Source organism: Callorhinus ursinus, unplaced genomic scaffold (assembly GCF_003265705.2).
Source record: "Callorhinus ursinus isolate GAN/ISIS: 27379988/994484 unplaced genomic scaffold, GSC_fseal_2.0 scaffold53, whole genome shotgun sequence".
NCBI classification, from domain to species: Eukaryota; Metazoa; Chordata; class Mammalia; order Carnivora; family Otariidae; genus Callorhinus; species Callorhinus ursinus.
This window is the reverse complement of record NW_027397115.1, coordinates 7,399,192-7,413,045: the sequence shown is the minus strand read 5'-3', so window position 1 is coordinate 7,413,045 and position 13,854 is coordinate 7,399,192. Positions and strand designations below refer to the sequence as shown.

At 52.7% G+C, this 13,854-nt stretch overlaps 1 protein-coding gene across 7 annotated transcripts in view; it reads right to left on the bottom strand.

Annotated features, from left to right (window-relative positions):
• The window catches only part of NFATC2 (nuclear factor of activated T cells 2), a 137,325-nt gene extending 123,831 nt beyond the window's left edge, over positions 1-13,494 (bottom strand). For 6 of the 7 annotated variants that reach the window (XR_003204685.2, XM_025853272.2, XM_025853273.2 and 3 more), the window contains exon 1: positions 13,167-13,494. Coding sequence is in view for 5 of the 7 variants with exons in the window: in XM_025853272.2 (XP_025709057.1) it covers positions 13,167-13,296 (130 nt within the window). In the remaining 2 variants the exon portion in view is untranslated. The remainder of the gene's footprint in view (positions 1-13,166) is intronic. The other variant, XM_025853275.1, reaches the window with a different exon arrangement.
• Positions 13,495-13,854: the final 360 nt, after the last annotated feature.

Below are 13,854 nucleotides of genomic sequence, written 5' to 3'. Positions count from 1 at the left end.
GAACATTTCCACAACCCCAGTAAGCCTACCTTTTTTAAGGCTGGAGGTGGGGGGCAGGGAATGGCAAGTGCTAGAAAGAAAGGTGTTAAAGACACAGTAGCACCTAACTGAGACTCTACCTCAGACTCATTCAAAGCAAAGCAGCACTGCAAAAAAAACAGTGCTGGTTGCATGCAATGCATTCATCAGTGGACCACGTAAAATCCATCTCATCTGCGGTGGGAGATACCTAGCCCACACTTAAGGCATCGGTATTCAGAGAGAGGAAGAAGGTAGAAGCCCTAATAGGGGATTCAGAGGTTGCTGTTCTAAGTCCTCTGTGCCTCCATGTCTTCGTACATGCTGTTCCCCTTGCCTAGAGCTCCCTTCCAAACCTCCTATCCTCACTTCTCCTACCAAGCCATTATTTGTCCATCAAGATTACACTTGGGCCACCTCCTCCTCCTAAAGGCCCTCCTTGATTCCCTAGTCTGGATCAGGAAGCTCTTCTTCTGTGTTCCCAGAACGTACAGAATCATATAATGATATAACTGATAGAGCTTTATCAGTTATAGCTTATTTGTCTGTCTCTCTACTAGGCTGAACTCTTTGAAGGCAGATAGGGATCATAAGTCATTAATAATAAACCACGAGAGCAGAGATCATTTACTGAGAACTTACATGCCAGGCACTGTGGTAAGCACATTACATGTAGTGAATTATTCCATTCTCACAACCGCCTATGAGGTGGGCACTGTGTATCCCCTTTTTACAGATAAGGAAATTGAGACACAAGAATTAACTTGCCCGAGGGTCCCACAGCCTGAACCCGGGCAGGCCTGAGAGCACCATCCTGCACCGGGCCAGAGATTCTCAACCTCAGAACCAGCAGCATTCAGGGTGAGATAATTCTTTCGTGTGGGGGCCGCGGGGTGCTCAGCAGCACCCCTGGCCTCTAACCAGGAGATGCCAGTAACACCCGCACCCTTCTCCCAGTGGTGACAACCAAAAATGTCCCCAGGTGTTGCCAAATTTCTTCCGCCAGGCAGGATAACCCCCAGGCCAGCTGAGAACCCCTGCCCTATGCTGGACAGCCCTGGGGCCACATGCGGGGCCTGCACCCAGCAGAGGCCCCCAAGACTGACGGAAGCTTTCACCCAGGCCCTCCAACCCAAAATGCTTCAGTGAGGAGACATCTGCCCACCGTCAGCTCCAGCGGGTACATCACTTCTGCAGCTTCCCAGGGGCTCCCCCCAACATCCGGGGCCCATACACATGTGGGGAGGTCTCTGGCCACTGGCAGAGGCTGCAGGACAAGATTGCTGGGGAGACCGCTCCAGCCCCACCTCAGCAAGGGGCCTGCACTGAGACCCAGGTCTCACCTAGCCCAGGGTTAGGGGACCCCGGCGCCACTGCCCCGCCCCTCAGCCATGTGCCCAGAGGAACCCCAAGTCCGCAGGGTGATGAGGTCAGTGACAATACCAACCTGACAGTTCACTGAATCCACATGAAGCCTGAAACACACGGAATAAGCCCCCAATAAATGGGGGTCTATGGTGTGGTGGTGGTGCTGGTGTTGTTATTATGGAAAGAGTGACTTTCTAAATGAAAATTCCACCCTTTCTCAGCTCTCACTGCTTTATTTTACAACGAGTTGCCACCACAACCCACACTAGCCCCAGTGCAGTAAAAGAAAGAAGAAAGGGGGACGCCCGGCTGGCTCCGATCAGCGGAGCACGCGACTCTTGATTTCACGGTCCTGAGTCTGAGCCCCACATTGGGTGCAGGGCCTCCTTAAAAGACAAAGGGAAGAATGTTTTATAAAAATAAGATGGGGGCACCTGGGTGGCTTAGTCAGCTGGGCGTCTGCCTTTAGCTCAGGTCCTAAAGTCCAGGGATCGGGCCCCACATCAGGGCTTCCCGCTCACCAGGGAGTCTGCTTCTCCCTCTGACTCCCCCCCAACCCCGTCTCTCTCTCCCTCCCTCAATAAATAAAATCTTAAAAAATAAAAAATAACAATAAGATGGATTAGTCAGCACTTTGCAAAAACTTTTTCAGCTAGCCTTCAAAAAATATGTGGACTACGTCAAGAAGGCCTCCAACACCCCTTCCATTTTGTGCTTTTATTCTTTCCCCTGGGCCATCTGGGAGCCGATCAACTAAATCTTTCCGAAATCTCAGTGACTCAGTGAGCTACTCACCGTAACAAAAACCGATGATAGCTAACATCTATACCACTCGCTTTATACCAAGAACCCCTGGGTACACACTTAACGTTTGTCTCACAAGAACCCTGTGAAGCAGGTGATACAGTTTCCACGTTTTACCAACAGGGAAAATGAGGCTCAGAGAGGGTGACTAGTTTTCCCAAGGTCACACAGCTTCCGAGTGGCCATCTGGCTCCTCCATCACCAACCATTATTCTAGCCTGCTCTTCATGAAAGGGGCTAAGTCTTGGATGGTGATACCTTAACCCCAACCCTGGGACTATGAGGTACCCCAACAATCAGAGCTGCTCTGGGGGTTCCATCAGGAGGTAACTGACAACTAAGGACATGGATTCCTTTCTTCTGAAATAGTCACAGTTCCTCCATTTGCCCCGGGACTGAGTCAACAATTTATTTTAAAATCGCAGTGAGGCCACACGGTGGTCTCTGCCAGCGCCGTTCCTCCTGGAGCCTCTTGCGGGCCTGTTGCTCACCCTTGGGGACACACGGACACACGGCCAAGTCTGAGGCGGCCATTCAGTGCCAACCCGCCAGCCAACAGATCGCTTTTGAAAAAAAGGAACAGCAAGAGAACATCTTCTCCGCCTAGAGCTACGGGCGGGCGGGCGGAATTTTCAGGAAGCAGAATAGAATGACCGAAATAGAAACCCAGCGAGGGAACCACCTCAGGGTCCGTCCTTTGGGGGAGGGGAGGGCACAAGGAGAACCAGTGCCTTCAGGCCTGAAGGACTTGGAGGAAAGGAGCCAGGTCACAGCCCAGAAGCCAGACGCCCCCCGGCCCGGCAGCTGGGGGGGGGGGGGGGGGGGGGCTGGGGCTGCAGGCCGTCCCTGTCTGAGGTGCCGGACCCACTGCTTGATGAGCTCACACCCCAAGGTGGTGCGAGTCACAGGCCCTGGGTTTGAGTCACCACCGTCTGTCGCCATGGCAGCACTGGGGATGCCACAACCTGGCACCACAAATACAGCCGGAGGAAAGGGGAGAAGGTGGAGGGGACGAGCCTGCCTCCCGCCACCGGGCCATCCTCCTAACCGCCCATGTGTTGGGGGCTGGGCGGGATCACCGAAGGAGCGGGAAGGTGGAACTTTTTTTGTCTGGTGGCCCGCACCACCCGGGGCAAAGCCTTGCTTTGAAAAGCCGCCTCAAGCAGTAAGTTCAGTGCTCAGCGAACTTTCCCCAAAGCCCCCCGTGCCCGGCACACACACGGAACCGCAGTTGGATTCCTCATCTGTGAGTCGTGTGTGTTAGTGATGACGGGGAATCAGGTTGTCACACTCGCCCCTCGGCGATGACATATACAGACGCAGCGCGCGAAAGGCGAGAAATTCCATCAAGTCAGGTGCAGAAGTGCCAGAAAGGGAAGAAAGGCAGTTTACCATCCTGTCTTGTCCATGTGGAACCACTGGAAAAAGCCACCTTGAACGCTCTGCTCTTTGCTGACCTTGTCCCAGCGAAGACAGCTGTCTGCCTTCACCAGACAGGACAGAAAAGGCGGCTGGGTCCTGCCTCCCAGGCAGCCTGCCACGAGGCCAGGCGCCTGGAGACACAAGACCCGGGATGATTTGCAAGCGATCAGCCTCGCAGACTGGCTGCCGGCCTGTTTGCGAAGCCATGCGCACCCCCAGGCGGACACACACTCCTTTCGGAGAGGGGTGAAGTGCATGGACTCCACAGCCCACAGGCCTCAAGGTCAAGCTTTTGGATGGACGCATCGGGCAGACAGGAGGCTTCATCTCCATCTTCACAAGAACTACAGACTACCTCTTGCTGGTTTAGTCATTCCAAGGGCCCCTCCTGCTTTCAAGAAGTTCAGACACCTTCCTATGTTTATTCACCGCAATTGCTGAGATTCACCGGGCCGCAAGCTTTCCCACCTGCTGCCTCCCTCTCTGCGGCTTATAACAACCGCCACGCCCCCCCGGGGTGGGGTGGGCAGGTGTTATCGAGTCCCTTGTGTTACAGATGGAGAAACTGAGGCTTAAGGGTGCAGAGATTCACCCAACGTCACAAAACAAGCCGGGGCAGAGCTGGGGTTCAAACTGAGACATGGTTTAAGTGCAGTAAAAGGCACAAATGTGAAATGTACCTCTCGTGCCTTTTTATATATGTACGTACCCGGTTATCCACCATTCAAGATATAGACCATTTCCATTCTGCCCGAGGGTTCCCTGGTGGCACCCCTCCGCCCCCCCAGCCAGGAACCCTCCCCCGGCCTCACTTCTCACCCCAGAGACTGGGTTTGCCTGTTCTCGAACGTCACATAAATAAAATCCACCAGGATGGACAGGTTACGTCTTTCGCTCAACATTCTGAGATTCATCCGTGTGGTGTGCGGCCACAACTTCTTTTTTTATATGTAGTATCCCCCCAGAGGATGAAACCATCATTTACCTACCCGGTCACCAGACTATACGGCCTCTCTTTTTAAAGACAGCCACGTGAGACCGAACTGGACTTAGTGAGGCCCTATTCTCACAGGAGAGTCCGTCCCCCCACATTGGTCATGGGGTGCGTGACAGAGAACTCGGCTCAGGCAGCTTCCTCACCAAAAGGAGAAGGAAAGGTCTGGTCAGAACTAACCAGAAATAGACTTCAGATAATCCTCCCTCAGAAACAGAGCTGGACATGGCTAACCCACCTCTCCGTCAAACGCCTGCCCAAGGGGACACAGGTGGGCGCATACTTTCTAACCAGCTCAGCAAAGACCCCTTGCCCTCATGCCAGCAACTCAAAGCCGCCCCCGCTTCGGTTCTACAACCCCTGGCACAGCCTTGAAAAGCTGATTGCCCCCTTTCTTTTTAACCAACTTGAAATCCAAGTGGAAACTTCCCCCTTGAGAACAGTGGGGCCCCTGAACTCTTGGCCAGGGGCAGAGATTTAAAATTAATACCTGATTGACTGACAGGTTCTTTATTTACACTTTCCCTCCCCCCTGGCAGTTTTCATTTCAGTGCCATGCTCCCAGGGGCGGGCACACTTAATCAGTGGCCCTGCCAACCCCGGCCATTAATGGCATTCCTCCTTTCTCCCCAGCAACAGAGGTGATGTCACCCTCTGCGGACCTCAGACCGGCGGCCCACCTTCTTACGAGCGCGCAGGTCAAAAGCCCCTGCCTATAGTCTTTATAGTCACCGTTGCAGACACCACAGACCAAGTTTTCCCCTCCTCATTTACCATTTCCCCCCTTTGCAGGCCTGCCCGAGCAGGTTTGTTTTGATAAGGGCCTTTATAAATCCTGAGCTTTGCAGGCGACTTTCTTCCCTTCAGAGAGCTCACCCAGGCATGGCTCAATTAAAATTCACATGGGAAGGGCTGGCTTTTAGAAATGCATCTTAACTAAAACAGGCCCAGTGGAGAAAATGTGCTTTTCCCCCAAACCTCAGATTAGGAGGCGGGGAGGGTCCCAAATGCCAACTCAGGAAAAGCCATCTCTCGTCTGCCTTTGGGTATATATCCCCTCCCCCACACCGGGGTGGGGAGGGGGGAAGCATTAGAAAATCCAAGGCATGGGGCTTTCCATCTAAATGCCAGTTTATAAGAAATGCAAAGGACAGAGGAACGTGTTCAAAGACACCCCAGGAATGCCACTGGCCAAATCCAGCACGTGGCAAACAGTGCAGGAAAACTGGCCTTGTTTCTTCGGCAAAGAAATAGCAAGAAAGCAGATTGATGGGGACCTTTCTAGAATGAGACACAGTGGTCACATCAACCAAATACAACGTGAAGATCTTGTTTGGATCTTGGTTCAAACAAATTAACTGCAAAAAGATACTTGTGAGACAAGCGGGAAATTTGCAACTAGACATTGGAAATTAAGTCATTATTGTTCTGTTTTAGGTTTGATAACGGCATTTGATTTTTTTCTCGAGTCTTTATCTTGGAGAGCTACAGACTACTCCAGTTATTAACAAAATAGTGTATCATTTGGAATTTGATTTAAAGTAACTGGGGGTGGGAGTGTAGAGCATAAGTCGGGGGGAGGGCTGAAAGATTAGCCTTATGCTGGTACTTGGAGCCGAGTGGTGGGAACGTGAAATTGGATCATTTCTCTACATTTCCGTATTTTGGGTAAAGTTCATTACAAAAATTCAGGGAAAAGCCAAAGGCCATTGTTCTTGCTTTGGAGGAGCCCATATCGGGCTCTGCTCCAGATAAGGAAGCAGACAGCCCCTGACCCATCCCGGGAAGAGCCCCAGGGTCGAGTCTTGCCTTCTTCCCTGAGCTCAGTTTGAACAATCAGCAGAAAAAACAAACCTCACACCAGCCTGGGGAAGCCAAGTTTGGCTGGAGTTCTGCGGGGCCTGTGGCTATTTCCTGTGCTGGGGAGGAAAGGAGGAGGAAGTCCCTTCATTGGGGGAAGCCACAAGACGTCCATCACACTGCACTTTCCAGGGCTGCCCCTTCCTGGCCCTGGTTCAAGGGTCCCATGGAGCCAGGGCAGGGCACGTGGGGAAACGCTGCCTCCCCCAAGAGAGGCAGCCACAGGGGAACCTCCAGGCCCCGGAGTCTGGACATCTGAGAAAGTTCTTGCAGCCGGCCCAGTTCTGGGGCTGAGGCAGGTGCCAGAGGAGTATTCTGAGTCAGTACAGAAGGCGCGTTAAGGTAGACAGCACCCACTCAAGCCCGGCAGCCGGGGGCTCCTCTCCAAGGACCAGAATCTTCTTTATTCCTGGCTGGTCTTCTCTTAAAGCTCAGAATTCATCCAAGGTGAAGGCTCCCTGTTCCAAGGAGCCAATGCCCTCAGGAAGCCAGGAGAGCTGGAAGCCGCCCAATCTCTGCACAGCCTTGCCACACGGGCTTCAGGCTTCCGGCTTCAAGCACACTGCCTCCCGGTAACCTCACATCCACCCCAGCAGGTGAGCACTACCATCACCGTCCCCATGGCACAGGTGAGAAAACACAAGCCCAGAGAAGCAAAATCTCATGTCCCGAGGCATACCACTAATAATTTTCCTCCATTCATCTGGCAATTACTCACTGTGCGCTTGCTAATGCGGGGGACTTTTGCTTGGCCAAGGTCAGGCAGGTAAGGAGGCACCTAAATCAGAAATTCAAGCCAGGGTTTTCTGATTTCAGACCTGGTGCTCTGACCCGCTGAGCCAATGGCCTTGGGGGCCGGGGGGAATGCACAGCAATCCCTGGGGATGCAGAAAGAACTATAAAAGCAGCAGAACTCCCATTGATTTCCTGTCCTTTATCACTGTTAGTTTTGTTGTAGGAGCATAATCCCTTGAGGACAGCAACAAACATCAAGTTGGTGGTTCTATAAATATCAAATATAAGGGGTGCACGCAGCCCGGGCTCCAGGACATGGGACGCGCCAAAGCTAGAGTCCGTGACATCGTTGCTGAGTTGTAGTGCTGACAGCGGGGACTCGGGACCCCGGCTGCCCGGGTTCCAGGCCCACCCTGCCATTTACCGCTGCGTGACTCAGCAGACGTAACGGACCCCCAAAGGGTCTGGCTTCCCTGGTCCCGAGTGCAGCTGAAAGACTCTAATGTGCAGCCAGGACTGAGAACCACTGGCCACAATGCTGCATTTTTCAAATATATTCAAACCGCACCCCCCACCCCACCGACAGGATTAGGACACCTTGGGAACCAACCCAAATAACGCTGCTCTGAGGTTTTAAGGGCCTCGCTCCCAATCGCCTCCAGAACAAAGCGCCTTGAATTTGGAAGCGTGGATGACATGTGTTCATTGGTGAAGAATGATTAGGGCAACTTTCTCCCCATTTCCTTCGCCTCCTAGACAAGGCCACCGCTCAACCCTAGCTCTCGTTTCACCTTTCTGGCTGCACCTGGAGACGCTGTTTGTACAAAGCAGGCTTAATAAGGCCTGTCCTTAACTGCACACAGACGGCAACGTCTCTGAATGTCACATGTGTTCAGCGAAACTGCTTGCTTAGGGTAGAAGTCTATTTTTAGTAAGCACCAAAAAAATCCCCATGATACCCTATCCCAGCACCTTGTTCGTCCCTATTTGTTTACCAGCCTGTGTCCCATACTGGCCTGAGGGCCAGGCAAGGGGAGGACCACATCGAATTGTCTCTACACTCATCCCCGCGCCCCCGCCCAGGGCCTGGCACCAAACCAGCATTCAGTGAGTGTTTGCCGAAAGAAGGAGGTTTTCATTGTCCCCGGTGAATGGGTTGAGAGCAGGTGTTCCTGAGTGGAAATGCGGGTGACGAGAGGGAATGGGCTCCAGAGAGGTCTGTGAGTCTACCTGAAAACGGTGTGAAAGGCACATGGAGGGCAGAAGGGGATGTGTAGGGGGGCGTGCAGGGGTTATGCACGTGAGCAGTGTGTACGTGCCTGATATGTGTGTACATGCACTCCTACAGTGTATGTGCATGTGGGATCTGTGGCTTTCATCAGCTTTGCAAAGGGCTATGACTCAAAAAGTTTAAGGACCACCCGAATTGACTACAAGACCAGGAGGCCTGAAAGGTCAAGGTTGGTGCCATTTGCATTAGCTTACCAGGAGGGACACACCAGACCCACTGAGGCCTACCAGCAGTGATCGCGCCCGATGGGTCAGTCCCTGACAGTCCAGAGGGGATGTGGCACTTCCGGAGGTGACAGGGACTCCCAGTACCCACCCATCTCTCCCAGTGTTTTACACATTGGGAGAAGTACTAATTCATCTCATCGAATACACAAGCACACACAAAGGAATGAAACTTCTAATCTGTCCACTGACAACCAGCACACCTCTCTCCCCTCCACGATGAGGTTAGGAGCACTGGTCAGGACTCCCACAGCTCTGTCCCCGTTCTTTCTGTTACTTTTTTTGACTGAGGGAGACAGCTAAGTATAGTAAGAGTCATACTTCGCATGCCTCTAAGCAAATAAATTTGAAAACCTAAATAAAATGGATAATTTCTTAGAAAGATATGGCTTACCAAAATTGACTCCAGTAGACACAGAGAGTGCAAGCAGACCAATTCCCATCGACAACAAAGAACAGAATAGAATAGAGAACAGAAGAGAGAAAGCAATCAGAGAACAACCCCATAAAAAGGCACCAGGTCCGGACGGCCTCACGGGGGAATTCTATCACAACTTTAGAAACAGGAGAGTCCCAACAATACATATGTTGTTCCTGAGCATAGAAAAGGAAAGAAATCCAAACCACAGAAAAGGAAAGAAATCCGAACCACACCAAAAAGGACATTACAGACAAATATCACTCGTGAATACTGCTGACAGGAATCTTAAACATTATCAGACACCAGCCCCACCACCATAAGTGACCAAGTGGGGTTCAAACCAAGAATTGTTCAATATTCAGAAATCTATTAGTATAAGTCAGCATATAAATAGATCTAAGAAGAATAAAATCATTTTTCCATAGATCCTAAGAAGCCAATATAATTCAACTCTCATTCTAATCAAACCTCTCAAGAAAATAGTCATGGGTAGACACTTCCTCAACATAATAAAATCCATACACTTCAGTCCTAGAGCAGACATCTAAGATATTCCTGCCAGGGTCAGAAACAAGGCAAGGGTGCTACCGTCCCCACTACTAGGTGGCAGGCTGCTGAAGGTATTATTAGTCAATGCCATTAGACAAGAGAAAACCACAGAAGCACAATTTGAGGCTCTAGCTCCGTGAGGGCAGGGCCTGGGTCTTATTCCCTATTATATCCCCAGGATCTAACACAATAGATGCTCAACAGTTAGTGGGATGAGTAAATGAATAACAGCTCACATTAACTGAGCACCTCTGTTAACAGAGCCAAGGGTTTAAAAAAATGCTCATAACAAATCACACTCTGTATTGATTTAAATAGGTCAGGGGGCGCCTGGGTGGCTCAGTCGGTTGAGTGTCTGACTCTTGATTTCAGCTCAGATCATGATCTCAGGGTCGTGAGATGAAGACCCGTGCTGGGCTCCGTGCATAAGATTCTCTCCCTCTGCCCCTCCCGCTCCCCCACTCTCTCTCTCTCTGTCTCTTAAATAAATAAATAGGTCAAGCCATTCAAGGCAAACAACCCTGTGAGATAAGTACTATTATTTCAACCATTTGACAGATAAGCAAACCAAGGTCCAGAGAGGTTAAAAGACTCACCCAAGATCACTCTGTTGGTAAATGTTTTAAACTCCAGTCTTGCCATAGTGTCCCTTACAAACTGCTTTGCATCTCACTCATCAGACGAGGGAACAGTGAACCCTCACACAGTAGCTCAGAACGCAGGCTCTGGAGCAAGACTGCCAGGTTCATGTTTCAGCTCTGCCATTTACCAACCCTGTTCTCTTGGGGAAATGCCTTCCCCTTCCCATGCCTCACCGCCTCCTCCGTAAAATGAGGATGACAAGAGTGCCCACCTGCTAGGGTTGGAGGGTTACTGCATGAGCTATAATAGGATCTGCTATGATGCTAGAGTTCCATACAATGAGCATCCGACTTTCTCCAAGCTCCTAAGTACCATCACCAAGTTCTGACAATGTCTGTCCCATCCGCCGGCCCTTTCCTTCCTTGACTTTTGCCAAGCTCATGCACAGAGCTAAGGGCAGCCCTCACACGCATCACCAATATATTGTCACCTGGGACAAAGCCCAATGGCAAGCTAAAGGCTAGCGTCAGTCCTTGCGGAGTTCCACCATTCAGAAGCAGAGAGGTGACCCCATTAACATCTGGGTAAGCCAGAGGCAGACCCACATCTGGAAGAGCTCACTTTGCCTCCCAAGGCTCACAACACCCCCCCTCTTCCTCAGCCATGATGCTGCCTACTTCCCAGCAAGGAACCATCATTTACAGATTCCAGAGCAAACTCCCCACTCTGTAAGGGGGGGGTGCCACACATAGGAACTCCTTTCCAAAGAGTATAGTTTGCAGAGGAGGGACTTTACAATGGAGAAACCCGACACATACTACTCTGGCCAAGCTGACCAAGGTCAGTATCAACGGTGATCAATCAAGTTGATAATAGGTACCCTTGATAGGATGTGATGGACACAGTCCCATCAGCTGTGTGGTCTTCGTCCCCTAAACCCATAGCCCCAGCCTTTGCATGAGGGAAACATCAGAGAGACCCTAACTGAGGCACACTCTACAGTATACCTAACCAGTGCTCCTCAAAACTGTCAAGCTCATAACAAACAAGGACAGTATAGTTCATAATAGTTCATAATAATGCATCAGTATTGGTTCATGAATGATAACAAATATATTAGTGTAACATAAATAAAATGGGGGCCTGGGTGCTTGGGATATGGCAACTCCCTCTACTGTCTTTACAAGTGTTCTGTGACTCTCAAACTGTTCCAAAAAAATAAAGTTGTTTTTTTTTTTTTTTAAATGATTCCAGGGTTTTCGCTGTGGCCATTTAGACACCCATCTGGCGGCCACCAAGCACCACTTGCCAAGAAAAACTATAAAAAGCACCTCCCATCAGATTTGGCTTGGAAACTATTTCCCCGGAAATCTCCCCTGTGCAAAAAAAAAAAAAGGAAAAAAAAAGTTAACTGATTGTGAATCTGGGAGGGGTATACGTTCCCTGCAAAACAGGACTTTAATCTTAACAAACAAAGAGCGTGGATGTTAAAGGAACCTTAAAGGGATCATTTGCAGATTCTTAATTGTATCTTTTCAAAGCAAAGGAAGGCCTCCAGATTGCAACTCGAGAAGACTGGTCTCCTTTGTTGGCTAATTATTTCCATCTCCAGCCAAAATACAGAATGATTTACTAATTACCATCTTCCTTGTCATCTAAGCCAAAGCAAAGCCCCTCACCTAACGTGGCCAGTGAAGACCATGAGGGAAGAAAAGTTAAAACTTCTCATTCACCTCCCTTACACAGCATCTCTGAGAAGCACCAAGCCTCCATATATCTGTGAAAAGGCCTCCTGCACCAAGCAGCCTGCACAACCCCTTCCTGCACTCCGGATGCGGCCAAGCCCCAGCGCATCTGGAAGTTACCAACAGGCCTGCCCCTGAGGCTTCAACAAGCATTGGCTGGGCTGGGCTGTCAAAATCAGGAAGCCTGGTTGGGGTTGGGTTTGTTGTTGTTGTTGTTGTTGTTGTTGTTGTTATTTTCCAAGACAACCTGCTAACCAGAAAGATACAGTGAGGCTGGGCAGGCAACCTCCTCCTCCTTCTGACAAATGTTTCTGCTAACCCACGTGAAGTGATGGCCCAGCCTGGGGAAGTCCCCAGCCACATCGGGCACCTAAAAGCATGGACTGACAGGTCGCCGAGGCAGGAATAGGCTTCTTCTTCCTGAATCCACACGCCAGGCTTCCCCACCAAACCCCACACGCATGATGACTGGGGGCTAGGGGATCACATAACAAAGCTCAGATTGATCCATTTGGGGTGATCCACAAAGGCAGCCCCAGAACCCAGGGACGAAAGGGGCTGGCTTCCTAACACTGAAGCCAAATCACCCTCCAGCATCAGACACAGACAACCTCTTCACCGGTTTCAACATCGAGTCCCCAGCAAGGTCAGCTCACAGGCGGTGCTGTCTGGGGAGGGGTGGGTCAGCGACCCAGGCCCTGCTGACCGTTGGGCGCAGTTGCAACCTCTTCGTGCATCAGTCGCCTCCCTACTGACTCCAGTCTTTGGCTTCCTCACCTCCTCCCTCCAGGGGCATATCAATCACTTCCTTTCCCCTCCGAAGACCCTGCAGCAGGCAAGAGCCAGCTGAGGCCCCTACCACCCCTTGCTTTGCTACAGCGACCCTCAGGGACAAGTCACCAGTAACTGCAGCCTGACCCCCTACTGGGCAAGAGTGAGCCTACCGCCCCCTAAAGGTGGCAACAGTCCCAGACGCCTCGTGCCCTCCCTCTCACCTGGGGAGACGCACCCCTCCCTCCCTCCCTCCAACCCCCCCCCAAAGTGGGACATCGGGACCAAAGAGGGGCCCCGTGTCCACTCCGCAGGCCCAAGCCCCCGCCCGGACTCGGGGGCGGGGGGGGGGGCGGGCAGGCCGGGAGGAGCCTCCACCGACCTTCGATAGGATTCAAATACTCATAGTCGAAGAGGATGGAGAAGTCGAACTCGTCTTGGGGGCTGCCCCCGGGCTCATGGCCCGGGGCGTCCCCGCCGTCGGGCTCGGGCTGCTGCTCCGGGGCGTCCATGGCGCGCAAAGCGGCGGGAGGGTGGCGGGGCCGGGGGCGAGCGCGGGCGCGGCCTTCTCCTGGGCCCCTCGCCGGGAGCGGGGGCAGGAAGCGGGGCGGACAGGCGGCGGGAGCGGCGGCGTCCCTGTCCTCGTGGGGACGCACGCGGGCCCGGGAATGGCGCGCTGGCGCAGCGGGTCCTGGACGCGCCCGGGGAGCTCGGCGGCGGCGGCGCGGGCTTCCTGCTCCGGGAGGCACCTGTTGCAGCCCGCGGAGGGGGAGGCGGGGACAGGGCGGCCGGGCCGGCGGGGGCGGGGCCGCCACCCGGGCCCCGGGGGAGGGAGCGAGGGAGGGGGAGGCGGGCCGGTCGGCGCCCGGGAGGGAGGAGGCCGCCGGCCGGTCGGGGCCGCACCGCCCGGGCCCCGCGCTTAGCAAGGGACCCCGGGGCCACCGCCGGGTGCTTCGGCGCGGCCGCGCTGGGACCCGCCGCCCCCCCCAACCCCGCCTCCCTCCCCGCGGGGACCTGGGACCTAGACGGGAAAGCTGGGGCCGCTCGTAGTTTTGCCCTACGTGATCAGC